The 26,407-nt window shown below is 62.8% G+C and overlaps 4 protein-coding genes across 8 annotated transcripts; 3 read left to right on the forward strand and 1 right to left on the reverse strand.

The window, feature by feature from the left end:
- Positions 1 to 533: 533 nt before the first annotated feature.
- STOML1 (stomatin like 1) lies at positions 534 to 5,065 on the reverse strand. Of its 2 annotated transcripts, none has more exons than XM_035566714.2 (7): positions 4,678 to 5,065; positions 4,381 to 4,487; positions 4,129 to 4,278; positions 3,526 to 3,729; positions 2,635 to 2,854; positions 1,782 to 1,991; positions 534 to 1,227 (listed from the first exon to the last, which is right to left on the reverse strand). In XM_035566714.2, the coding sequence occupies exons 1-7, from the start codon at positions 4,823 to 4,825 to the stop codon at positions 1,025 to 1,027; spliced, it is 1,242 nt and encodes a 413-aa protein (XP_035422607.1). In that variant the 5' UTR covers positions 4,826 to 5,065; the 3' UTR covers positions 534 to 1,024. The 2 variants fall into 2 exon arrangements, with proteins under 2 accessions (XP_035422607.1, XP_035422606.1); XM_035566713.2 differs by having other exon boundaries at positions 1,782 to 1,994.
- A 50-nt stretch (positions 5,066 to 5,115) lies between these two features.
- On the forward strand, positions 5,116 to 10,090 carry PML (PML nuclear body scaffold). 2 transcript variants are annotated; one of them, XM_035566695.2, is made up of 8 exons: positions 5,116 to 5,525; positions 5,791 to 5,922; positions 6,343 to 6,886; positions 7,259 to 7,839; positions 8,010 to 8,062; positions 8,436 to 8,516; positions 8,606 to 8,825; positions 9,113 to 10,090. In XM_035566695.2, exons 2-8 carry the CDS (start codon positions 5,877 to 5,879, stop codon positions 9,196 to 9,198), a joined length of 1,611 nt encoding a protein of 536 aa, XP_035422588.1. In that variant the 5' UTR covers positions 5,116 to 5,525; positions 5,791 to 5,876; the 3' UTR covers positions 9,199 to 10,090. The 2 variants fall into 2 exon arrangements, with proteins under 2 accessions (XP_035422588.1, XP_035422589.1); XM_035566696.2 differs by lacking the exon at positions 5,791 to 5,922 and having other exon boundaries at positions 5,117 to 5,525.
- A 6,278-nt stretch (positions 10,091 to 16,368) lies between these two features.
- Positions 16,369 to 18,462, forward strand: ISLR2 (immunoglobulin superfamily containing leucine rich repeat 2). Its single transcript, XM_035566781.1, has one exon. It carries the CDS (start codon positions 16,369 to 16,371, stop codon positions 18,460 to 18,462), a length of 2,094 nt encoding a protein of 697 aa, XP_035422674.1.
- A 2,870-nt stretch (positions 18,463 to 21,332) lies between these two features.
- On the forward strand, positions 21,333 to 24,999 carry ISLR (immunoglobulin superfamily containing leucine rich repeat). 3 transcript variants are annotated; one of them, XM_050712951.1, is made up of 2 exons: positions 21,333 to 21,391; positions 22,574 to 24,999. In XM_050712951.1, exon 2 carries the CDS (start codon positions 22,582 to 22,584, stop codon positions 23,848 to 23,850), a length of 1,269 nt encoding a protein of 422 aa, XP_050568908.1. In that variant the 5' UTR covers positions 21,333 to 21,391; positions 22,574 to 22,581; the 3' UTR covers positions 23,851 to 24,999. The 3 variants fall into 3 exon arrangements, with proteins under 3 accessions (XP_050568908.1, XP_050568909.1, XP_035422590.1); XM_050712952.1 differs by lacking the exon at positions 21,333 to 21,391 and adding an exon at positions 21,466 to 21,549; XM_035566697.2 differs by lacking the exon at positions 21,333 to 21,391 and adding an exon at positions 22,147 to 22,330.
- Positions 25,000 to 26,407: the final 1,408 nt, after the last annotated feature.

Raw genomic sequence — 26,407 nt, forward strand, 5'->3', positions numbered from 1 at the left:
GGGGGGGACACCACCAAAGAGGGGACCACCACCAACAGGGAACGACCTCCAAAGAGGGGATGACCCCCAGAGAGGGGATATTTTCCTGCCAGTCCCCAAAATTTAGCCCAAGGAAGGAAGAACGAGGCCAATCGAGCCTTTGGCTAGGCGGGGAGCCCCCCAGTCTGCTTGGTGCCACACAGCCCCAAACTTTGAGGAAGAGATTTAGCAGGTGATTTGGTGTGAAATGTCTCGGTTTTCAATGCCACCGGTCAGCCTCATCCTGCTGGTCCTGCAAAACGCTCCGGGGCTGGCTGAGGCTGCCCGGAGTCCGAAATGTTGGGTGCTGGAGGGGAGCTGAGCATCCCCAGAGAGACTCTTGGTAGGACTTTGGGTGTTTGCATGGTGAGATGGAGCCCATGACACCTCCCATGCAGCATCCCCCACTGGCATCAGCTCCCCTGGGGAAACTGAGGCACAACGGGTTACAGCAGGGCGGGCAGAGGAGCACAACTGGCCCAAATCCTGCCCGCAGAATTCATCAGCCCATCGCTGCCTCCAGACCAGCTTTATTGTCCATCTGGAGGTGATAGAAAGGAAGCTTACAAAATAAATAGATATCTGTGTACGCCTATATACAGTGCACCCCCCCCCCCCCCCCCCCCCCCGGACAGACCTCACGGCACGCATGCAAAAGCACGTTGAAGCACAAGTTAGCGCGGTCACTTAGCACAGGGCCCGGCCACCTCCGGGCTGGGCGTTCCCCAAAACACCCCCAAACTCAGCCCAAAACTCGGCCGCAGCGTCCCCGAGCTGGGGCACCAACTGGTTCCTGCCCAGTAACGTGGGGTGAAAACATGGATAAGGGCTGGCAGCGGAGCTCAGCTGAGGAGGTGAAGCTTTTGCTGCCTCAGTTTCCCTGCTCGGGTCTTCTCCTGCCTCCTGCCAGCTCCCTGGGGAAGGCAGCAGGGGCTCCAGGGCGCTCCCCCAAAACGTTGGGGTCCTGCGTTCCGCCCCGACCAAGACACATGCACGCCGCCACGCTCTATCTGCGTTGCTTCATTGCCTTGAAGAGCTCCTCCAGCTTCAGGGCAAGGTGCAGGTCGCCCCTCACCTGCAGCCGCCCGCTCATGTAGGCGCTCAGGGGGCGCAGCTCGCCCAGGACCAGGTCCTGCAGGTCCTTCTCCGCCAGCTCCAGAACGACATCGGGGCTGCCCTGGGGGACGCCGCGGCCAGCCCGCCCGCTGCCTGCAGGGGGGGAGAAGCGGGGAGATTTGGGATCCAGCCTTGCCTGCTGGCATTTTCCCCATCATTCCACAGGGATTGAGTCTGGCCACGTGGCAGACAAGGGGCTGGCAGGGGGAATTTGGAGGCAGCAGTCCTTGCTGAAGACAAATGTCTCCTGCACTGCTCCACTGATGTCCTGTTCCAGCGGTCTGCCTCCCAGCCCTGTCCTGCTTTGGCCGTGGCCACCAGAAAAACCACCGGTGGTGCCCGTGGGGGATGGATGAGGTGCCAAAGCCAGCGTGGCTGTGGTGCTGCCCACACGTGTCCTCCTCAGGGCTGGTGGCAGACAAGGGCCACCAGCCCCTGATCCATCCCACTTCGCCAGCCACCAGGAGACCTGGCTGCCGGTTTTCTACCGGTGGTCTCTTTCTGAAGGAAAACCAGCATGTTTAACCCAAACCAGAGGACACTTTGCACTTCCAAGGAGCACGAACCCCCTCGCCCTGAGCTCAGTGGGGTTGCGGGGGCACCAGAAACCCTCCCAAATGCACCGCACGACCCCGAGGAGCAGTGACCTGAGGAGAGATCGATGAAGTAGGAGCTGCGGGCGCCGCTGGGCAGGGCGATGTCCACCTGGAAGGATGCTCCCACCTGGCCCACCAGGCCCTCGCAGAGGACGGGCTCCACCGCCGCCAGCAGCTCGTCTGCACTCGGCGTCCTCCGGGCGCCGGCGGCAAGGTGGGGAGCGCCGGCAGGCTCCACCTCACTCACTGTCTCCACGCTGTCTGCTGGGGACAGAGGGGCACAAGAGGGGACACCTCTGGGTGGCGAGCTTTGCTGGTCCCCACAGAGCAGAGAAACCCATTTATCCAGTGGTTTTCCAGCTAAGCAGGAGGAGGAAAACAGCCTTTTGCCCATTCCTACTGCCCGCTCCTCTGTCTGCAATGGGTGGCTCAATCCCTGTTATCAAGCGGCTGGGAAAGGTTCCCAAAAGGCCTTTCCCAGGGCACAGATTGGCGTTGGGTTTCCGAAAAATGGGTCAGCATGCCTCTTCCTCCTCCCACCCCCGTCGGTTCTCGTTTCCCTACTCATGCTGCTCCTCCTGGAGCCTAAATACCCAAAGAAACGGAACAGATAGTTGAACAGCAACTGTGGGGCACATTTTTTCAGTATTAGGAATAAGAAGGGGCCTGAAGAGACATGTCTGTCCTCATACCTCCTGCCTGTCTTCACCCCATGACTCAAAGCACACGGAGAAAAAATCTCCCCGTCACTTCCCCAGCTTGCCCTCTGTTCCTTCCAAGCTCCCTGCACCAAACCCAAGCTCCCGCAGATCCTCTCCTCCTCTCCCCAGCCCCTTCTCATTAAAACGGGGCATGCAGCGGGTACAACCCCAGGGAAAAGAAGAGGTGCTCCCAGTCTCCTCACCTGCCTCCGGGGTGCCAGGCACACTGCCGGCCAGCGCCAGGGTGCTGCCGAAGAAGTGGGCAGCCAGCTGCTGTGCGGTGCCCTCCAGCCCGGGCACCGGGGGTGCGGCGGCCGGAGGTCCAGCAGGGGTCTCGCGGGGGGGCTGCAGCACGGCCTCCATGGTCAGCTCCACGCGGTCCACCTCCAGGCCCCAGGACTTGGTCATGTCATTGATGTCCAGCTGCAGAGCCAGGAAGAAGGGAAGGGAGCGGGGAGACCACCTACCGCAGCGTCTCATGGCTCCTTTGTGCTTCTGCTACCCCTGGTTTTGGGCTCAGGGTGGTGGGCCAGGCTCACCAGGCCACCTCCTCCAATCTGGCCGCTCTCACACGCAGCCCTGCTCCTCCAGGGGCTCTCCTGGGCCCGAGGAGCTGGGACGAGGGCGGCTCTGGTGGGTTCTCTTTCCATGGCTCCCTCCCAGTCTGCTCCCCTGGTCCCCACGGGCTGGCACAGGGCTCCACCAGACCACCCCAGAGACCCCAAAGATGCCACCATATCACTCCAACCCTCTTTTAGATCCTTTGTAGATGTTTAACCCACAAGCTCTTGGCCTGACCTGTGTCCACAGTGGTCCACCAGGCAGCACATCTCTCCCCAGAGACCCCCGAGATACCACCATATCACTCCAACTCCCTTTTAGATCCTATTTTGTAGATGTTTAACCCAAAAGGTCTTGCCCTGGCCCACGGTGGGAAGCAGACACTGCCCTTCCACCCTGCTTCCCTCCCCAAAATCCTTTCCCACTTGCAGCCCTCCCCCAGACATCTTCATGGTGGAATTGGACACGCCGGCTTCTCCGCATCATTCCCACCCCACGCGCTCAGGGCCGAGCCGGGCCAGGGCTCTCCTCACCAGCAGCTGCTCCCCGATGCGCAGCCTCTCGGCGTGGATCTCCCGCAGGCTCTTCTTCCCCAGCGCCTTGGTCATGGCGTTCTGCGCCGTCATGCGGGTGGCCGCCACGAGGTCCTTCACCACCAGCACGGACAGCACCGGGTCCCACACGCGGAACTGGACGTCGGCACCCATGGAGATCACCGCGCCGTCCTTGGAGATCAGCTGGGCACAGGGACTCAGGATCTCTCCCCTTCCCCACCCCATAGCCCAGCCCAAGAGCCCGAGAGCCAGGAACCGGCTCTAGATCCCTTTAATAAGAGGGTGATAAGGGACAAACCCAACCCAAATGGTGATGTTTGGGCTAATCCGAATATCAAAGCCAGCTTCCAGCTGTTATTAGGAGACATCTGGATAGGGGTTGATGTCTTTGAGATGTTCAACATGCGTTGAACAAGGTGTGCAAGGTCAAAGGGAGCTTTCCAGCCCCAGGCAGGGTAGGGATCCTGGGTGGGGATCCCCATGATTCCCCTCACGAGGGTGGAGAAAATGAACGCTGTGGGCAGCACAACGTGAAAACCCAGCCTCTCCGGGTGTTTTGGGGATGTCTCGAGGGCAGCTCACCTTGCAGGGGGGCACGTTGAAGGCCCTGGTCCTCAGGTCCACACGCTGCCAATGATCAATGAAGGGCAGCAGCAGGACCACGCCGGGTCCCTGCGGTGCCCGGATGCGGCCCAGGCGGAAAATGATCATTCGCTCGTAGGCGGGCACGATCTGGGAAGGGAAAATGTGGACCAGGGCAGAAGGACAAACCCAGGCCGTGCCAGGAACTAGTTGTGCACCCTGCAGAGGACGGGTCACCACCCCGCTCCTTACCTTCAAGGCGAACCAGCCCGAGATGGGGAAGGTGATGACCATCAGCAGGAAGACCAGGGAGGTGATGATGCCGTGGCAGATCCAGGACAGCCAGCCCTGGGAGGACTCTGAGGGGGGCAGCAGGGGATGTGCACCCGCTCCGACACCCCCTTCCCCACCAGCACACCCCAGCCGTGCCTCTCCCTACACCCCAGGGGAGGCAGCAGCGTGAGGGCAGCCAGACAGCCAGAGCGACACCCTACAGAGAAACCCCAATATACAGGAAGGCAGCACCTCCCCTCTAAGCTCTGGGCTCACCTGCACCATTCCCAGCAGGTCCCAGGGGGTCCTGCTTGGCCCCAAAGGAGAAGAAGCCCTTCTGGGCACCGTAGAGCCCGATGCTGGACTGCTGGAAGCGGTCGAAATCCCCCAGGGGCAGAGCCTGGTACCCCGAGCGGCTGAACATCGCGCCGCCCCGCCGCGCGGCCAGAGAGGCAGCGAGAAAAAAAGAAAACAAAACAAAACCCCCAAACAGCCCTGCTGCTGCACCGGAGGGCGGCTGCTCAAATAAAGCAATTTTTGCTGTGTTTTCCTAGCCGGGGCCCCAGCCGGGCTGGGGGCCAGGGACTTGCCATCCTCCTGGTGACCCCCAGGCTGCGGCGAGGATGAGGATGCTGCGGCGGCGAGGAAGGAGGGAGCTCCCGGCGCTTCCTGGTCCGCACGTCATGTGGCTGCTGACGGCACCGCACCGAAAGGCTCTTGGCTGGGTGAGCTTTTCCGGGGGGCCCTGCTCAGGAACTGCTCCGGCAGCCGCGGGAAGGAGCGGGTCCTCCACCGAGCTCACGCCTCGGGGGGCTCCAGAGGGTCCCCGGCCCCACAGGGTGCCCTGACCCCATAAAAACCAAGCAGAGGGATTTTTCCCAGCAGCTCCTGCTCCAGCGCGGCCTTCCCCTGCCGCCGAAACGCCGCTCCTCCAGCTCGGCAGCCGGCAAAGGGAGGTGGGGACCCTGCGAGGAGCAGCACTGAGAGCAGCGGGGTCACTTTTAAGCCCCCCTGGCTGAAGCGGGGGCCGGGGGCACAGGCCTAAAGGCAGCGGCAGCCAGACAGTCACAGGGATCCTACAAAGCAGCTGAGCCCTCCGATCCCATACTGCCAGCATCCCCCAGGTACCAGCATCCCCCCATAACAGCACCCCCTGGGTACCAGCATCCCCCAAACCAGCACCCCCCCATAACAACACCCCCCCCTACACCCGATATTTCCCCCAAAACCAGCACCCCAAAGTGCAGCGCGGGGCTGGGGGGTTGGCAGGGGCGGGGGGCCACGCGCGGGTGGGATAGGGGGGACCCCACGCGTGACCCCATTCCCTCCCCCTGCAGCCCGCCCCTTGGCACCGCGCCCTCCTCCCGCCATCCCTCCTTCCTCCCCCAGCTCCTCCTCCTCCTCCTCCTCCTCCCCCGGCTGCCCGGAGAAACGAAAGTGGGAGCCCTCGGCCAGGCCCCCCCCCCGCCACCCTCATGCCCGGCAGCCCCGAAGCCCCCCGGCCCTCCGGGACCCCCGACGGTAAGTGGGTGTCTGGGGAGGGTCCTCGCCGCTTTGCAGGGGGGGCAGAAGGGCTGGGGGGGGCACAGCGGGGACCCCCCACGCAAAGGTAGCAGCAGGTGGGGTGGAGGGAGAGGGGGGCACAGCCGGGGTGCTAAACTGCTGCGTGGGGTGGGTAAAGGGGTAAAGGGGGGGGAGAAATAAGGGGGGGCACCCTGCTTTATTATGGGACTCGCTGGTGGGCTGGGGAGGGCTGTGGGGGACTTTTGGGGACAGGGCTGGTTGGCACAAAGGGGTTCAACCCCCCCCCCGCCACCAATTCCCCTCCGACTTCCAAAAGCTGGAAAAGCAAAAGTGAAAGAAAAATGGCTTTGAGCACATGATCGGATCTTCCCATCCCCAAATCCCTGCCTGATCCGCCCTGTTCCTCTGCGCCCACAGCCGGCCCCGCTGCCCCCACAGAGCCGCCTGCCCCCATGGAGCCGGCACCCCCCCAGCCGCCGGAGGAGGAGGATTTCCAGTTCGTCCTCTGCGAGGGCTGCCGGCAGGAATCGCCCAGCCTCAAGCTCCTCACCTGCCTGCACACCCTGTGCCTGGGCTGCCTGAGCGAGAACAAGCCCGTGGGGCAGTGCCCCGTGTGCCAGGCGGCCATCCCGCAGGCCAACGGCATCCCCGACGTGGACAACGTGCTCTTCGCCAGCCTGCAGGCCAGGCTCCGCGTCTACCGCAGGATCGTCGGCGGGGTGCTGAGCTGCAGCCGCTGCCGGAGGGAGCCGGCGGCCGTCTGGTGCTCCGAGTGCGAGGAGTTCCTGTGCCCGGGCTGCTTTGAGGACCACCAGTGGTTCTTCAAGAAGAGGAGCCACGAGGCCAGGAAGGTGGAGGAGCTGCGGGCCGAGTCGGCGCATCGCTTCCTGGAGGGCACCAAGAAGTCCTGCACCCTCTTCTGCTCCAGTCCCGGCCACACCGAGCAGGGCCACATCACCAGGTCAGCGTGGGGATGCGTCCCCGGGGCTGTCCCCAAGCTGGGGACTCGGGGCTGCGCCAGGCTGCAGGGCTGGGACCACGCTTGGGGGCTTGGGAGGGACCCTAAGGCTCACCCCGGTGGGCCACCTCCTGGAGCAGGCCGCCCAAAGCCCCATCTGATTTTCCAGGGATGGGGCATCCACAGCTTCCGTGGGCAACTTTTGGAGACCCTTTGGGCCCGTTGTAACATCCCAGAGCTGCAGCAGGGTGCGGTGTGGGGCGCGGGTCCCCAGGAGGAGGCACCAAAGCAGCCCCCCAGCTCGTGCCTCAGTTTCCCCTCTTGCTAAAACACCGCTGAACACCCCCGGCTGAAACTCGCTCCTTCCCCTCGCAGCATCTACTGCAAGAAATGTGAGAAGCCGCTGTGCTGCTCATGCGCCCTGCTGGACACCCAGCACTCGCCTTTCTACTGCGACATCCGCGCCGAGATCCAGCGGCGGCAGGAGGAGCTGGCGGCCGCCGGCCGGGAGCTGGCGCGCCGGCGGGGCGGCTTCGAGGCGTCGCGCGCGGCGCTGCAGGAGGAGGCCGCCCGGCTGGAGGCGGCGAGCGGCGAGACGCGGGAGCTGATCCGGCAGCGCGTGGAGCAGCTGGTGCGGCTGGTGCGGCGCGAGGAGGACGAGCTGCTGGGGCTGGTGGAGCGGCGGCAGGAGCAGGGCCGGCGGGAGCTGGCGGGGGAGCTGCGGCGCGTGGAGGGCGTGCTGCGGCGGATGGAGGCGGGCGAGCGGCTGGTGGAGAAGATGAGGCTGTACGCCACGGAGCAGGAGGTGATGGACATGCAGCCCTTCGTCAAGGAGGCGCTGCGGGAGCTGCAGCGGCTGCGGCCGGCGGCGGCCGGGGGCCAAGCGCAGCACGTGGACTTCGCCGAGTGCCGCGCCAGGCTGCAGGCGCTGGCCGAGTGCGTCGAGGGGCGCGCAGGTGAGGATTTTGTGCCAGGGATGGAAGCAGGTGGTCGTCGTCCGCCTCTCTGCCCAAAGGCAGTCTCGTAGGGCGCTCGGCCATCCCAAAGGGAAGGTTGGGGAGCAGAGCAGCAGCCTCTGGGAAGGCGCTGCAGGGGCCGTGCCACAGTGCTGCTCTCTGTGTTGCAGGTACCTCTTCCCAGGCTGTCCCCGTGGTCGAGGTGGCCCTGGAGAATGACCAGGTGAGACAGGCATGGTACATCCCGGTGCCACCTGGGGAGGGCTCCTGCATCAGCCGAAGCTTGCCACCCCCATCTTTGCAAGCCTTCCCCATCCTATATCACCCATTTCTTAGCCAACAAGAAAAAAAACAGGGATTTTTCCCCCATGAAGCTGCTTGTCGCTGTCACAGTCACCTCCCTGTCCCCAGCCAGCAGCGCCTGTCCCTAACCCTGCTAACAAGCAGCTCCAGCAAAAGCCTTGGCCCTGCCGTGCCTCAGTTTCCCCTCCCCCCATCCCCCACGGCTCTGCCCACTGCTCAGGGCCACCCTGGTCCCGCAGAGAGGTGTGTGGCTCCCAGGACCCCTTAACCATCGCTCCTCGCTCTCTTTGCAGCAAGAGGAGCCCACCCAGCGTGGGAGCCCAGGCATCGTGCCCACCTTCACCATCAGCCTCGGGGACATGCGGGTGAGCACGGTAAGGAGCACCCCGGCGGGACAGGAGCCTCTGGGGACCCGGAGGGGCCACCCCGGCACCTTACATCCCCCGTGCTCTGTCCCCTGCAGCTCCCCCCTGCCACCGTGCGGTCCAAGCGGTGGTGGCCCCAGGTGGAAAGGGGCAGCCAGGTGTCACCCAAGGTGCTGAAGCTAGAGCACAACACCACGGCGGCCTCCAGTGAGCCCAGTTCAACCCAGAAGGACGGCAGAGGGGAGCCCAGCACCTCCACAACCAGCCACAACCGCAGCAGCGTCCCCAAGGCTGGCAGGAGCCGCACTGATGATGCAGGTGGGGAGAGGGGATGGGGACCCCCACCCCAAATTTATGGGGGTTTCCCCATTTTTTCTCAGCCTCTGGGCACCCCGGTGTACTCAGGGCCTTGGTCAAACCCCGCTGGGGCAGAGAAGGGGAAGAGGAATCCCATGGGGTGGGGATGGGTGCAGCCCCATGTCCTGCCTTCAACATCCAAAAACCAAGCCTGGGGCACGGCATGGGCGGCTAATTGGAGTAATTAGGAGCTCTGGCTGCCTGGCTTCATCCCCCAAAGCTTCAGCCCCGTCCCGTTCCTCCTGCAGAAGACACCAGCATCATCATCTGCAGCTCGGAGGACAGTGAGGAGGACACGGTGGTGAGTGTGACACCAGACCTGCCTCCCTGCTGAGCCGCCACGCCGCACGCGGAAGAGGCAGTGGGCAGCCGCTGCCACCGTCCCCGCGTCCTGCCCACGCTAAGGACCGGGCTGCCTCTCCTCGCCCCCTCTGAAGCAGCCAGGGTCACCTCCCCGCTCTGGGAGGCAGCAAAGCCCGCTTGGATTTTGCTCGGAGGTGGGGTCCCACGTGGCAGCATCCCCAAATTGACCTCAAGGGGCATCCCGACGGCCTCTTCCTTCCCGAAGAGTCCCAGCTCTGGGCAGAGGGACAGCTGTCTGGCTCGGACTCTTCCCCAGGAAAGAATTAAAGGATTAAAGGATTTAGGAGCCTGAAACCATCCTTGATATCACCCCCAGCAGTTCTTCGCCAGGGGTCACTGAGTCCCCAAGAGGGGGCAGATATGGGGATGGAGGATGGGGATGGAGGATGGGGATGGAGGTTACCAATTCCTTTTTTATTTTTTCCCCTAAGCTTCAGATAACACAACCCTCACCCCTCTGCAGGGAGAGCTGCTCAAAGCCCCACTCCTGTAGTGCTGCTTTCCCTAGGAGATTTGTGCCATAGCCCCTTCGCCACCCCGCGCCAAGGGGATTAGCGCAGGCTTCCCTGGGAAGGTTATCCACAGCTCAATACCCATTTTTATACGAAAATCATGTTTTTAAGTTGAATGTAGCACCTGTGCTCATCCCCCCCCACCCCCCATGCAGGGGTCGTTAGATGGGATGGGCCATGGGATCCCTGCCAGGATCTCCACACCACCAGCATTTGCAGGGGGTCCCTTTGGAAATGGATTTGGGGCCAGGGGTGGGTTTGCAGAGCTGGCTGAATGAGGGGTTACCAGCCTTCTTTTTTTTCTTTTGTATAAGTTAATCATGCAGAAACTCTTATTATTCTTCAATAAAGCTTTTTCCAGACCAAATCCTAGCCCGCTGCTGACTTCCTGATTCATTTGCCTTTGCTTTTTTCCTTGCTTTTCCGATTCACCTCTAACAGGGGAAAAAAAGTCGGGCAAAAAATCCCTCCCTGGATCCCATCTGCACACCCTGCTGCTCGGAGACCCATCTCCCCCCTCTGGGAGCACTTGGATTTGCTCCCATGCTCGTACATGTTCTCCTGGCCACGTCTCCAGCACTCCGGGCGGGGGATGTTTTGGAAATTACCCCAGTGAAGGAGCAGAGAGGCAGTGTGTGGGGAGCCACGTGTGTGGTGCAGGATTGTCCCTGGGGAAAAAGGGAGCAAAATCAAGGTTGGAACCTCCTGAGTGCATCGCCCTTCCCGTGGGGAAACTGGCACCAGGGATGTCCACCTTGTGCAGGGATGGGATTTGAGCCTGGAGACACTCAGCCTCCTCCTGGGCCCATTCAGTCCCCTTTTCCCCCAGAGGCCAAGCAGACCTTTTGATCCTTTGGTACCGCGAAGTTGCTCAGCCACATTGACACCCCAAATTTAGGCACCAGCTGCACCCACAAGAGGCACGCAGGCAGGGACAAGCCCCCGGCCGTGCACAGCGTGTCCCTCTGGCCATCGCCTGGATCCCCCCCACGCTCAGGACCAGCAGCAGTTGGGGCTCTGCTCTTTCTCACTTGCCCCCTGGTTTTGGGCTCTCGATGTGGGTCCCCCCACACCATCCCTGGTGGTGTCAGAGCATCAGCCCCCACGGTTCCAACGGCCCTGCACACCAGCAGGTCCCTATCCCACGGCCGACGCTGCACCCAAGGGTGCTCCTCACCCATTCCCAAGCCCAGGCAGGTAGGTGGGACTTGGCCACCTTCTCCCCTCTCTTGCAGGCCTGCTGCAAGCCTAAGGACAGCGTGGAGCCCTCCAGCCCCGCACGGTCCAGGAGCAGCACCTCCCCACACCACGGCCCCTGGGACGACAGCTCGGAGCTCAGCACCCTGGTCTTCCTCAGCGTGAAGACCAAGGTGCTGGGAGCTGGAGGAGGCGTGAGGACACCGGGGGGGGAGCTCAGCCGCCCTGGGTGCGGGCACCTGGGGGCGATGAGGACCTCCTGCAGCCCCCGCACCGAGCTGCTCCAGCACCTTGGTGCCACCATCTCCAACATCTCGTGTGCTCAGCTGCTCCTGCAGGTCCTGACCCCTCTCTGCTCCCACCACAAAAGCACTCAGGGTTCTGGGGCAGCCCCACGGGGGACGAGCCACCCCATCAGAGCAATTAAAATCCTCGTAAATTAAAGGATGCCGGGCAGCGAGGTGTCTCTGCTCCTCCTTCTCCCTTTCCCCCGGGGGAACTGGGGACACGCAGGGCTTTCCAGCGCTGTCACCAGCCCGGGCGCGACACGCAGTGCGCCACAGCCACCGCCAGGTGTCCCCTTTGGACAGCCACACTCGCACACCCTGCTTACTTCTCATTTTTGCACAAGCGTGTGCAGGCACCCACGCGTGCACCATCTCACCTCCCTGCCCGGCCACCCCTTGGCATCCCTCCCGGAGCCCCTGCCCGCCGGTCAGGCCCTGCAGGCTCCTGCTGCAGCTGGGGAACTGGCATCTCTCGTGCCCCGGGGATTCTCCGGCGTCTAATCCAGGGTTGTGCGCAGGGAGCAGCCTTAGCAGGCACTTGGCTACAAGGGGCGCAGCCCCCAGAGCGCTGGCCCCATCTGTTTGCTGTCACTTGGCCTCATCAAAGTCTTGTAAAACAATAGCAAAGTCAGCGGTCTGCGGGAGCCAGATTAGCCGTCTAGTTGCCCTGAGCTGCCATAAACCCCATCCAGGTGGCGAGGAAAGGGCTCTGGTGGCATTGGTTGCGGCAAGCCCAGCCCTGGAGGAAGGGGCTGCAGCTGGGGTACCCCAGTAGGGAGGGGTAAGGGCTTTCTGTGCACGGCCAGGCTTGCGCAGGCTGGGAGAGTCACGAACAGCAACAGCAGCCTCCCCATGGCAGCCCTGGGGACCGCAGAGACCCCAGCTGGGTGTGGGGATAAGCTCCCCATGATGCGCTCCCAAATTTCCGAGCCATTCCCCCAACTTAGCCTTTTTTTTGCAGAAGTGCTTTCTTTACAAGCTGGCACCCAGAAGAGATGGACTTCAGGCACTGGCAGACCAAGGGTGAAGAGACGACAGCAAAAACCCTTCCTGCAGGGGTAGAAACATCCCTGCGTGGAGATCCCAGACCCCTCTTGGGCCTCCCACCCAAATCGCCCTTCAAGGCCAAAGTAGTAAGAAGAAAGATTTTTTATTTTTTTTTCCTTAAGAGCAATAAATAACTCCCCTGAATTAAGCGAATCTCCTGAAATGATATATAATACGCTGCTTGCCTGATTGGCTGTTATTAATAATGCATTGCTCAATCTAAACCATTCATAAAATGACTCCCTGCTAGCCCTTAGCAAAGTGCTTTGGGACTGGCAGGAAAAAAAAAAAGGCAAGAAGGAGCAGCATAAATCCTTCCTGTTTATGAAAATGGATTTCTTCCCCCAACACTCATGCAAAACTAATTAGAGCCAAAGGGCCAGTTGCTCTGCATTTGATTACAGCCTGCAGGATCGCTCAGGTTGTATGGCCAGGGTGGGGGGAGATCCAAGGCAGGGGAGGATGTGCCCCGGTGAGCCTGAGCAAGGTTATCTGGGTTACATTCCTAATAATATCTATTTGCTAACATCCAAGCAGGTTTGGATCCCAGGGTTGAGAGCAAGGATTGGGCAGCCAGGACTCTTAAATATTTGGGGGAAAGCTGAGGGAGAAACCCCACCGCCTCCAGCCAGGCCCTGTCCCCAGGATGCTCCCAGCGCCACGACCTGATGCACTCACCTGGTCTTGGAGGAGATGGGATGAAGCTGGAGAACCCAGGAGACCCGACCTGGAGGCTTGCTTTTCTTCTTCTTAAAGATCCAAGCCCCCTACCCAACATGGTGAGGAGGGCTGCTCCCCCAGGTGCTTCCAGGCTGCAGGTGCGCATCCAGGGGTGGAAACCAGCAAGTCCCCACTGACCTCAGGGAGTCCTCCAGCGGGGGGCTGCCCCCAGCAGCACCAGCAGAGCTGCCTTGGCCAGCACCAGCTGAGGATCTGGCCCTCAGCTGAGCTTCTGCATGTTTAGGGGCACGCGGAAGGTTAGGGTACCTGGGGCTGAGATGTGGTGTGGGCAGGCTGATGGCTCTGCAGCCTGCTCTGTCATCCATCCATCTGTCTGTCCATCCGTCCATCCATCCATCCATCCACCCACAGACCCATCCGTGCACTTCTCCATCCACCCACAGACCCATCCTTGCACTCCTCCATCCATCCATGGACCCATCCATGCACCCATCCCCGTCTCCATTCTCTGCTGTCCTCTCTTGGACCTTTCCCTTGAGGGTCCCAAGAGGCTGCCACAAAGCACTGCTCTTACTCCCGCCACTCTGCCCATGGGAAACTGAGGCACAACCGGCCACACAAAGCCCACACCCTGTGCCTGGTGAGGGTGAAACCCACGCCACGTGCTCTACGCTGTGATGCCCTCCGCAGGGTCCTGGTGAAGGTTTGGTCCACGGGAGCGGGAGGAGGGCTGCACCATCCATCCCATCAGACGCAGCTTGTCCTCTGACCCATTTCTAGCACAACGCACAGCCTCCGATGCTCCCGAAAGGTGGCCGGGAGAAGCACTGCCACCAGATCTAGGACACCTGGGTTTCTTCCTCGTGCATGATGAATGAAGACATCTCGGGGAGAGCTAAGCAAAGCACAACAGAGAGCAGCCAAGCCAGAAAGCAAGCATCGTCTTTGTGTTGGCCGTGTCCTTGTGGCATTTTAACCTACTTTCATGCTCATGAAAGCATCGTTCCAGCCTTGCAGCCCTGAATCCCTACCCATTGAGGATCCGTCCCACGGCCCCACAGCATGGGATGGGGCGTGGGTTTGCATCCGTCCCGTCTGGAGGTGCTGAGCCCCCCGAGGTGCTGCCCCACCGGCTGCAGGATTCCCCTCCACGGGGCTCGGGAGCAGCTGACAGCCCGTGGGCGTTGAGCAAGTGAGCAGAACGGGAAAAAATGCCTGTAAAACCCTGCGATGCCGTAATTCCCCGAGCTGCAGCTTGCTAGTGCTGGGGAGAGTGTCACGGTGAGGGTGAGGGCATGCTTGGGCTAACAGCCAGCGGCGGGGATGGGAAGGCGGTGAGTCACGTCTCGGCCCCGCCACAGCCCAAGATGCTGAAGAAGTTGAGCTCACAGATGCTGAAGATGTTGAGCTCACTGCCGCTCAAACCCAGCCCTTCCCCTCGGCCAGCAGCTCGGCTCCCCCGCTGCCCCCAAATCCGGCTGGCTGCGGTGACACCAACCCCACCATCAGCCCCAGGAGCCGCCGTGCGTATAGCACAAGCCGCATTTCTGTTTCTGAAAGCAAATTTTTGGGTCCTCGTGGGTAGCAGTAAGGAAAATGAGTGGCGGGGAGCATCTCTTCCAGCGAAGAGAGGTGGGTTTGTCAATGGGACTGGGCCAAGACTGCCGTGATGGGACACACGGGGCTGGGCACTTTGGGGTCTGGAACCCCTGCGAGGGCAGTGGTGCCTGAGGGTCAGGCTTGGTCCCTCTCTGCCCCTCCATCCACCGCCTCTGCACCCCCCAAGGGAACATGCCCATCCCCATGGCCTTGGGGCACAGATGCGGACCCGCGGTGCTGAGCCCAAGGGAGAGAGGACCAGGATTTTGCTCTGCTTGTGAGCAGGTTGGGGGGGGGGGGGCAAGACCCTACAGAGGGGCAGCCTGGACCCCTAGAACCAGGGGGCACTGGGAGGACTGGACTGAGTCATCTGGGACCAGGAAACCCCAGCAGAGCTCCTGGAGAGGCGGAGAGGGAGGGATGGAGGATGGAGGGAGGGATGGAGAGAGGAGGGAGGGAGGGAGGGAGGGAGGGACGGAGGGATGGAGGGACGGACGGACGGACGGAGGATTGGAAAGAGGGATGGAGGGAGGCAGGAATCGATCCCACTAACAAAATCAATTATTTATCATGTTTCTCACGGAGGGGCAGGGCCAGGAGAAGAGACCCCCACGTCGCGGGGGAGCTGCCCACCTGCAGGTTTAACGCTCTCCCCATCCACTCGACCGGCTGCAGGAGGGAACTGCCCGCCATGGGAGGGGCTGGGGGGGCTGGCAGCCCCTTGGGGGGCTGCCGGGCTGGGAGAATCCTTCCCGGCCCCCCAGCACCGGAGCCCGTGCAGAAACGGTCCCCGAAGGGCCGAGGTGCCCCCGCTCCGTGCCGTGTCCCTACGGGGGGGGCTGAGGGGTGGGCCCCGACGGCAAAGGGGGGAGCCGGGGGTGGGGGTCCGCATCCCGGCTGCCTCCGTGTGCGGGGGGAGGCTCGGCTCGGCTCGCTGCTCGGCGGGGAGGGCGTTTCTCCGCGTTTCTTTGCGGGATTTTCGGGGGGTGCCGCTCGCCGCCCCCGGGGAAGGGGCTCTGGGGGCTGGCGAGGCGGCGGTGGGTGGGTGGTGGGATGGGAAAGGGGTGGCGAGGAGGGAGGGGGCGGCCGTGCGGAGGGGGAGGCTGGCAGAAATGCTAATTCCTCCCTCCTCTCTCGGCTCCGCAGCCCCAGTGCCCGCCCGGCCCCGCTCCGGTGCGCAGCTCAAGCCCGGCGAGGTGCAGGGGTGCGGGCGTTGTGTGTCCCACCCCCCCCAAGATGCCCCCTGTCCCCGTCCCGTAAGCCACCCCCCCCAAAATCTCCGCCGCGCCCCTCACCGCCGCCTCTGGGCGCCTCCGTGCCACGGGGCCGGGGCTGGGGAGGAGGATGCTGAGGAGCGGCAGCCGAGGGGAGAAGCGCTGCGCCTTGCTCACCGGCACTTAGGAGCGGGTAAGGTGCGGGGTCTGGGGCGGGGGGGGACGGGGAGAAGCCGGCGGGGGGCCTGGGGGGTGGAGGGGGACGCGGGGAGGAGGGAGAATTGGGAGGGGGAAAAGTAGGGGGAGAGGGAGAAGAGAGGGAGAAAAGTGAAGAGGAGGAGGGTGGGGGAAAGGAGAGAAAAAATAGAAAGCAATAACAGAAAAGGCAGAAATTACAAAAAAAAAAAAAAAGGAAAGAAAAGAAGAAAGAGAGGGGGAAGGAAATGAGGTTTGCGGGAGGAACGAGCAGAAAGCTGGGAGGAGAAGGAGCGAGGGGGGAGGCTGCGGGGGGGCTGGGCACAGACAATGGGGCAGGGGCCAGGGCGGTGGCAGCGGGGAGCAGGGTGGGCGCCCACCGAGCCCCTGTGTCCCTCGGCAGGGCGAGATGGCCCCGGCGCTGTGGCTGGTGGCCCTGCTGGGCATGGCCCAGGCGTGCCCGGAGCCCTGCGCCTGTGTGGATAAGTACGCCCACCAGTTCGCCGACTGCGCCTACAAGGAGCTGCAGGTGGTGCCCACCGGGCTGCCCTCCAACGTGACCACCCTCAGCCTGTCGGCCAACAAGATCAGCTCGCTGCAGCGGCGCTCCTTCGTGGAGGTGACCCAGGTGACATCCCTCTGGCTGGCGCACAACGAGATCCGCGCCATCGAGCCCGGTACCTTCGCCATCCTGGTGCAGCTGAAAAACCTCGACATCAGCCACAACCAGATCGTGGACTTCCCCTGGCAGGACCTCTACAACCTCAGCGCCCTCCAGCTGCTCAAGATGAACAATAACCACATGGCCGTGGTGCCCCGGGGGGCTTTCCACACCCTCAAGGACCTCCGCTCCCTGCGCATCAACAACAACAAGTTCAGCGCCCTCGCCGAGGGCATCTTCGACTCGCTCAGCTCCCTCTCCCACCTGCAGATCTATAACAACCCCTTCGACTGCTCCTGCAGGCTCCAGTGGCTGAAGAAGTGGATGGACAGCACGCTCATCTCCATCCCGGAGAAGGACTCCATCACTTGCAACCTCCCGGAGCAGCTCCGAGGGATGCCGGTGGGGAAGATCCCGGACGTGCAGTGCACCCCGCCGTCCGTGCAGCTCACCTATTACCCCAACCTGGACACCACGGAGCTCTTCGACGGCTTCACCCTGACGCTGCACTGTGCCGTGACGGGCACCCCACCACCCGAAGTGAGCTGGAAGATCCGCACCTCCAGCCAGATGCTGGAGCTCAGCGGGAACCCAAAGGAGAGCGCGGGGAAGGATCTCCCCAGGCAGGACCCCGAGCGCTTCTTGGTCTTCAAGAACGGCACGTTGGTGATCCCTCACCTGAGCAAGAGGGAAGAAGGCACCTACACCTGCCTGGCTGCCAACGAGATGGGGAGCAACCAGACCTCGGTCAACGTGGCCGTGGCTGGCACCCAGAAGTACCCGCTGCAGCCCGGGAGGGACCCGGCGGGGGGCAAAGCACAGCTGGGTGACAAGAAGCCAGGGGCCAAGGGAGCAAAGAACAGTGTGCTTACACCAGACGAGAGGAGCAAACCCCTCAGCCCCACCCGGCAGAGCCAACCGTCCTTGGCGGCTGGAATGGAGCCCACAGGAGATGGGCAAGTCCCTTTCCAGCATCCTCCCTTTGAGAAGAAGTGTGGCTCCATGCAGACCAGCAGATACATTTCCAACCATGCTTTCAACCAGAGCGGCGACTTCAAGCAGCACACTTTCGACCTGGGCGTCATCGCCTTGGACGTGTCGGAGCGTGATGCCCGGGTGCAGCTGACACCCACCTACCTGCAGCCTGAGAAGGTCCACCTCAGGATGCTCTACCTGTGCCAGGAGAGGAGCCAGGGCCACGCCTTGGTGCAGTGGTCCAAGATTGAGGAAGGGGTGAACTCGTACTGGTTCCAGGGCTTGAACCCCGGCACCAACTACTCCGTGTGCCTCACCTACCTGGGCGAGGACTGCCAAGTCCAAGTGGTCTTCACCACCAAGAAGGAGATCCCCTCGCTCATCATCATCGTGGTCGTGAGCATCTTCTTGCTGGTGCTGGCCACCCTACCGCTCATGGGGGCCACCTGGTGCCACCTGCTCTCCAAGTACCACGGGAAGACCTACAAGCTGATCATGAAAGCCCAGAACCCGGACCAGATGGAGAAGCACATGGCTGCCGACTTCGACCCCCGCGCCTCCTACCTGGAGTCCGAGAAGAACTACAACCCCAGCGAGGTGGGCGAAGGCGACGCAGAGGAGGAGGATGAAGAGGAGGACGATGATGATGAAGGAGGCAGGCGGAGAAGGAGGAGAGAGGCTGAAGGGGCCGTGGAGCTGGAGCGGGAGGAGAGCGTGGCCGCCAGCTCCATGGCGGAGTCGCAATCCAAAGTCAATGGCGAGGAGTTCGAGGTGCGCTCCGAGTACAGCGACAAGCTGCCGCTGGGCGCCGAGGCCGTCACCATCTCCCAGGAGATCAATGGGAATTACCGGCAGCGCCCCCGCTGAGTTCCCCCGATCCCCCCCCCCGGGTCCCCATCGTCCCCAGCCTCCCCCTCCCCAGCCCCTCCCGGCCCCGCTGCTTCTCCTCCGAGGAAGAAGCGAGGAGAGAGGGGAAAACCCTGGGTGCTGGTGGCGTGTCCTTCCTCCTCCTCTTTCTCCTCCGCCGGGTGGTGGCTCCCTGGGGCAGGGGCTCGGTTCCGGGGGCTCCGGCCGCGGGCAGGACGCCGCTCCCCCGATTTCGTTTGGCTGCAGCTCGGCACTCCCCGCCGCCGCAGCGCAACGATTCCTCGGCCCCCTCCCGCCTCTGCCTCCCCCCATCCCCTTATTTTGTGTCCCCTCGAAGGAAAAGAACGAAAAACAAGCGAACAAGGGAAAAAAAAAAAAAAAAAAAAAAAAAAAAAAAACGGCTGAAAGCAAACGCCCGATAACCCCCAAAACCGTTCCGCGGAGAGGAGCGGCTCCGCCGTGCGTTGGCTCAGCCCCGGCGGGTCCCCGCTGCTCCCCGCCCCTCTCCCTGGTCCCCTTCGGTCCCCCCCAGAGCCCCCCGGAGCCCTCCTGTACCCCCGTTTCCTCCCGCTTCCCTCCGGGGGCTCCCCGGTGCCGACCCCGCCGCATGCCCGGGGCGGCTCCGTTCAGCACCCGGCGGCTCCGGACAGCTCCGAGCCCCCCCCCCCGGCCTAGGGACTGCGAGGGGGACACCCCCGCCCCCCGACGCCCCCCGGTCCCCCCTCCCCGGTGCCCCTCGATATGTGTTGGGTAGAGTAGCGTTGTAGCAAGTGTCTGTGCCGTAGGCGCGCCCGTGCTGCCGGCGGGGGGCCGCTTCGTGGGGTCTGTCCCCCCCCCCTCCGGGGGGGGCGAGGGGCCGCTGACTCCCCTCCCAGGGAGCCCCCGGGGCTGGCGAGATCCGCGGGCGCCTTTCTGCGCCCTTCTGTCTGTGAAAGAGTCAATAAAAGGGATTGAAAGTGGAAATGTGTCCGAGCTTGGTCAGGGGGTGGGGGGCTACAGCCGGGACCCCCCCCAGTGCCCCCCACTCGGCCGAGGGGAGCCGGGGAGGGGTGAAAATGTATCTGCACGAACAGATTCCTGCATGCACGTAGCTACAATTCACAGGCGCCCTACGTGCAGATCCACCTGCTATATATATACGCATCCTCGCCGCGTACGCTCCTTTATCCATCCGTGCCGTGCACCCCCACAAATAACCTTACCCCCACATGCACGCCGGGTGTAGTCAGTCTGCGCACACCATATAAATGTACCCAAATGCATCATGTGCATAAAAATATTACAAACCTCTCCCTATACACACAACACATCGAAATGCAAAGACAACGTTTCCGCACGGCGTGTGCACACATTTACACGCATCCTCCATACAAATAGGTAACAAAACCACGCAGGACGTTCTCCTGTTATTTTTACAAGCATTATATATTTCGGCACACACAGCACACATGCTCAACAAATGTGCAAATCCACAGATGCCCACAGAGCCCGTGTTTTTCCCCCCGCACACAGGGGAAGGCACAGCATCGGGTACAGGAGCGCAGCCCGGCACCCAGCGCTCCCGGATTTATGGGGGGACTCTCGCCCCACGGGTGATTTAAGCCCACACTTACAGGGCGAAGATTTAAGGCCACCTTTGATTGCTTTTCTTATCTGGAGCTCCGCTTGCAGCCAGCCTCGCCCATACGAAAAAGACCAGGGAGATGCACATGGAGGGGGGGCTAGGGGGGCGACCCCATAACCCCGCAGCCCCGATGCCGGCGGAGCGCCCACCCCTCCAGCACCATCCGCAGCCCATCCCGCCGCCCCCAGCCTCTCCGCTCTCCATCCTCCGGAGCACGGCTTTCTATTTCAGGTCCTGGCTCCGCATCTTTCTCCTACGGCACGGGGAGGGAGCGGGGAGAAGGCGGACAAAGCAAGGAGGGGGGCGGGCGGAGGGGTGCCCCCCCGAATCCCCCAAATCCTGCCGGCTCGGGGCTCCGCCACGGCAGCCCAGGTGTTTGCTGCAGCTTTGAAAAACACGTGCGAAAACACTTCCCCCCCCCTCACCGCAGACAAATCCCCTTCTGCGGATACACTTTAATTGAGTTTCATGCCCAGGAACACGCAAGGAATAAAAAAGAACAATCATTGCTGCCTCCCTTTAATTAGAGGGTAATAGATGTCCCCGCCCGGCGTGTCTGCAGGGGATCCGGCGGTGATGAGCACCTCCCGGTGCCGGATTGCTCCCCCCTCTGCTCCTTTTCGGGAGGGCGCTAATTAGCGCCAGGTGCCCACGGGCACAATTAGGGCGCGGGGAGGGGGCTCAGCATCCTGCCCCCCCCAGTCCCGGGGTCGTTTCTCCAGGCTGGAGCTGGGCAGAAAGGGTTAAGGGGGCACAGCAGGGTGGCTCGGCCCCTCCTAAAGCATTAACCCTTCTGCCGCGGGCCCTGCGTGGAGCAGGACGTGCCCACGAGTGACCGCGACCAGGCGCTTTCCTCGTCCCATTGTCGCAGCCCACGGGGGTGGACGGATAGGGGACACTGGTAGCACTGTGCCGTTGGCCCCACAACAGTAGGATGAGGGGATCTCTTATCCCACAGCACAACAAAAGGGGGAAAGAGCCGGGAGCAGCAGTTCCGAGTCTCCCTGTGCTCATCCCGACATCTTTTTGGGGCAGGGGCGGAGGGAAAAGTCCCGGGACGCCCCCAACCCCCTGGTATCTTGCACCACATTCCCTCTAATTTTTAACCCCGGAGGGGGATGCTCTGCACCCTCAGCCCTCTGGGGCCGGGGGCTGCGGGACAGCCCCGCCGGCATGGGGCAGGGGGGGACGGACACAGGCCCGGGCTGCGGGGGGGAGGAGGGGCCGGCTGGTTGCGGTTTTTTTTTTTTTTTTTTTTTTTTTTTTTTTTCCCTGCGATCCTCGGGAAGGCGAGAGCTGGAGCGGGTCGGTGCCATGGAAAACAAAAGGGCCCGGGGGACCGGGAGGGGGAAGAGAAGCCGGGGGGGGGGGGGGGGGGGGGGCGAGGGAGCCGCAGCCGCCAGCACCGGAGCCGCGGCGGGAGAGCGAGGGGCGACCCCGTCCCCGGGAAGCCCACGGGGCTGGTGATGGGGCCGGGGGGGTTTGGGGGACCGGGAGGGTTTGGGGGACCGCGGGCTCGGGGGAACCGGGGAGGCACGGGGGCGGGGGGACGTTGTGCACGGCTCTGGTATGCGCCAGCCCCGTAGCATCGGGTGTAGGGGAGGGACGTGGGGGGGGCTGGGAGCGCCCCAAAGGGATCCAGGATCCAGCCCCAACCCTCGGACGCTTCCCACACCCCCCCGCTGCAGCCACCCCAGCCCGGTTTTTGCAAGTCGCTCCCCCCCCCCGGGCTGTTGCGCAGGGTTTTGGTGCCGCCAACCCCTTTCCCCTCCCGCTGGAAGTGCCAGGGCTGGGGAAACAAAGGGGGTCCCGCTGCCAGCTCCCCGCAGAGCCGGGCTTTAACCTTTCCCGAGGGGGGGCCCAGCCCATACGCAGCCCCCGGCGAGGCAAGCGAGGAGTTAGCTCTGCCCTTGGCAGCCGAAAGCGTTGTAAAACCTTCCAGCAGCTCAGGACCCCGCTCTCTGCTGAGAAAAAGCAGTCAGGAAGCCGTTTTTCTTTTCTCCATGGAAAAAAACGTGGAGGCCGGGGGTTGGTTTGAGGGCTGAACGCGTGCCGAGAAGACCGAAAGTTTGGTGCTTTGGAGGGAGAAGGGCTGAGGCTGGGGGGAAAAGGGCTGAAGTGCTCCGGAGAGGGAGAGATGGAGTGAACTCTGAACCCGGAGCTTGTACTGCGCGTCCAAGCCCAGGAGGGATGCAGCATTCCCAGAATAAGGAAGCGGCGTCCCAGGGCGGGGGGGACATTTTGGTAAGGAGCTGGTGTGGGGAGGAAGCATTTTGGGATCACGGAGGTAGCCGAAAGCTCTCGGCACGGCCGTGCCTTGCTCGGATTTGGGAATATTTCACCAATTCCTCGCTACTGCACCGGCCGAGCCGCCGCGGAGCAGCGCGGGGCTGTTTCCTGTTAGTGCTTGGCGAGGAGCAGCAGAGCCCCAGACCGGCTGGCTCCAGTGAACCGGCCCCCCTTCACGCCCCCTGTCTCTGTCCCCAGGAGGAAGGATGAGGCCGCTGCTGTGCTGCCTGGGCATCGCTGCGCTGCTGGGGCACAGCCTGGCCTGCCCCAGCGCCTGCTCCTGCTCTGCCAAGAAGAACGGGCGGCTGCTGGCCGAGTGCGCCTACAAGGAGCTGCTGGAGGTGCCCCTGGGGCTGTCCCCCAATGTCTCCATCCTCACCCTGTCAGCCAACAGGATCGGCTGGCTGCGGCGGGGCGCCTTCGCCGAGGTCCCCGAGGTGCAGTCGCTGTGGCTGGGCTACAACCAGATCGGCACCGTGGAGCCGGGGGCTTTTGCGCTCCTGGCGCAGCTGAAGAACCTGGACCTGAGCCACAACAAGATTATGGATTTCCCCTGGCAGGACCTCCGCAACCTCAGCGGCTTGCAGATCCTGAAGATGAACAACAACCGGCTAGCCGGGCTGCCCCAGGATGCCTTCCACGCCCTGAAGGACCTGCGCTCGCTGTGGCTGAACGACAACCAGCTCACCACGCTGGCCGAGGGCACCTTCGACAAGCTGCCCTCCCTGTCCCAGCTGCAGATCTTCAACAACCCCTTCAACTGCTCCTGCAAGGTCTTCTGGCTGAAGAGGTGGACCGAGAGCACCTCCGTCTCCATCACCAAGGGGGGAGCTACGCTGTGCGTGGCTCCGGGCAGGCTGAAGGGCAGGGCGGTGACGGACATCCCCGAGCACCACTGCGTCGCCCCATCCGTGCAGCTCACCTACCTCTCCAACCTGGACAACTCTGTCACGTACGATGGCCTCACCCTGACGCTGCACTGCAGCGTGGCGGGCAGCCCCCCGCCAGAGATCCGCTGGAAGATCCAGACCTCCACCCGCGGCGTCGAGATCAACGGGCCCACTGTGGCGCGGGATGGGAATGCTTCCCTCTCTGGGCGCACCAAGCAGAGCCAGGAGCGCTTCCTGGTTTTCAAGAACGGCACCATGGCCATCCCCAAGTTCAGCAAGGAGGATGAAGGCATCTACACCTGCCTTGCCGTCAACGACGTGGGCATGCGGGAGGTCTCGGTCAACGTGGCTTTGGCTGGGTCGGAGAATCCGGCCGAAGACCTGCTGCAGGATGACCCCCAGGCCAGCCATCTCGGGGGCCAGAGCTGCTACAAGGGTGACGAAATGGATCCATCCGGGGCCGGGGAAAAGCTGGTGATCGTTTACCACGTGCCGAGGGAGTCGAAGAGCAAGGCTGCAGGAGCCGTGCCCCGGGTCCGGCTGGGGACCCTCCTGCTGGCTTTGGGCATCGCGCTGAGCTGGTAAAGGGGGAGAAGGAAACGGTGCCCGGGGGGCTCCCCCCTCTTTCTGTATCATTTATCTTCACGTAGTGCCACGCGTTTGCTGAGCTTCTGGGAACTGCGGGCGGTTGGGAGTCCCAGGGGGCCTGGAGCCAAGCCCGGGGCTGGCAGCACATCCCCTCCTCGATGGGGGCTTGAGAGCTTCAAATAGGCTTGGGTGAAACGTGACATGGAGCAGCTCAGCACCATGCTGCCACTTTCCAGGCACCCACGTCTGCCACCAGCTCCCCTCTGAGACCAAAACCGGGCTGCAGGGGTGAAGCCCACCCACTATGGGGCAACCCCCCCAGTCTCAGAGCCCCCCCCACCAGCCCTCCTCCACCTGCAGCCCCAGGGGTGGGCAGGGGGCACAAAGGCCACGTCCCCACCCCGTCCAGGTGCTGGGTGTCAGCCAGGAGCACTCTTCCTACCACCAGCCTCCCGTGGAGCACCAGGGGCTGTAGGTCCGGGCTGAGCAAGCAGGGAGCCCTAGTATGGGGTCTACAGGGCATGTGGCTTTAGGGGCAGAAGTAGTGAGGCGCTTCTGAGCGGGATAAATATGGTAGGAGAGGTGTGGGGCACGTTGTGCCAGGTCAAGGATGTGAATCAGGCCATTTGGGGAGAAGCATTTCCATCCACTGCCTTCACCCCTGCGGGAAACTGGCTGGGGAAGGGAGCACCCGAGGTGCCTGTGCCCTCCTTGCATCACAGGATCAGGCCCTGCCCCCTCCGTGCCTCCCCCAGGTGGGACGCAAATGCTTTCCCCCCTCCCTTTCACCACTGAAGCCCACGGTCCAAACCGCTCGGCTGGGCTGGACCCACCGGGCTGCGCTGCTCCGGCTCCAAGGCTTCGAAAGCAGGGGGGAAACCGAGACCAAAGAGACCCAAAGGAAAAAGAAAATTCCCCTGAAAGTGCTTCAGCAGCCCCATTGGGACGTACACACCATGCCCACCACCCCAGGGTGCTGGGGACCCGCTGAGCACCTCCCTCTCCCCACCCCATGGCACGGCTGTCCTTCCTCGTGCCTTCTGCTAAGCGCTCACCTGCGGGAGCTGTGCAGCCTCCTGCAGCCCTATAACCAAAGCTGTATGGCCAGCCGAGTACCAAGCACAATAAATACCTTTTATAAGCCAACCCATGCCTGCTGCCTCTGCGCCCACCCAGCCCCGTGGCCCTGGGAGGGAGCACGGGTTCACGGGGTGCCCCAAATCGCCCGCCAGGGCAGGGAGGGGAAGGCAGGGACACTGAGCAGCTGAAAAGCAGCTGTGCCGGAGCCCGAGGCCTCTGCGCAGGCTCTGCAGCCCCAGAGTTGGGTTCTTTTATGGCGGCTGGAACAGGGAGCACAGCCCGGGAGCAGCCCCCGGCTGCCGGCTTTTGATGCTAATGAGCAGCCGCAGATTTTTCCCATTACAAACAATAAAAAAAAAAAATAGCAGCACTGCTCCAACCCCAGCGCTGGGAGGATAAGGTCTCAGCGGGGAGTTTCGGTTTCGTTTCATAGGACTCAACTTCTCCAATCGGGCCCTCTCCACATCCCCGAGGTGGCCAAAGAATGGAGGCCACCAAACAGTGCCAGCCTGGGGTGCCACCACCCCTCTCTGCTCCCCTGCAGGCCCGTGGCCGTGTGCCACTGCTGTCCCTCATGTTTATAAAGGTAAATTTCACTTTTTTTCAGCCAGCCCAGCTCACTGACCCACCTCACAGGGGCTCAGGCAGGTGACATCTAGAGAGGATGGTGGCCCTGGGGATGCGTGGGAACACAGCCAGACCCCAGCACCCATAGCTGTACCGAGGCTGCGTGCGAGGCTGGGAGCTCACAGAGGCAAGAAACCACCACAAAGAGCTCAGCTCACCCCCAGGGCACCCCGATTATGCCAAAGGAGGGAAAAGAAAACAAACAAAGAAGAATGAGGCCACCTCCTGTCATCTCTCACATCCGTCCCTGCCAAGACAGCTCCGGGAAGCTGCAGGCTGCGTAAACACGCACAGAAACCCTGCTCCACCCCTGGCCTGGAGCTGCAGAAGATTTCAGGGATTACCAAAGCCTTCCTCAAAGCCCTGGCAGCCCGGAGGCTGCTCCAGGGATGCACAGCTCCCGGCCATGCCATCCCTGTCCCCACGTCCCTCCTTGGTTGTGCCGCAGGGGCCAGCAGCTATTTTGAGGAGCAAGCCTCTTGCTCTGCTTTGGGTTTTTCTAAGACAGAGGGGCGCAGAGATTTGGTCCCGCTGACCCCACCCAAAACCTACCATGAAGCCTCAGCTCCGTGTAACCCCAGCCAACACAGCAGGGACAGCCCTGGTGGCCCTCCTGGCCACGTGTCCCCAGCTCTGCCCTCCCCTCACCCTTGGGAAGGACCCAGAGAGCCAGCAGACGGCGAGCGCAGCGAGGAGGTACACGATTTATTCTCCTTCCCCAGCTCGGCAAGGCTGAGAGGGGTGTCAGACTGCTTCGGGGGCTCGGTCCCAGCTGGGGGGGACAGCTGCCCCCCCAGGGGAATGCTGCGTTGGAGCAGGAGGGGGAAGGGTAGAGGAGGGGGAAACA

Source organism: Cygnus atratus, chromosome 11, assembly GCF_013377495.2.
Source record: "Cygnus atratus isolate AKBS03 ecotype Queensland, Australia chromosome 11, CAtr_DNAZoo_HiC_assembly, whole genome shotgun sequence".
Taxonomy (NCBI): Eukaryota; Metazoa; Chordata; class Aves; order Anseriformes; family Anatidae; genus Cygnus; species Cygnus atratus.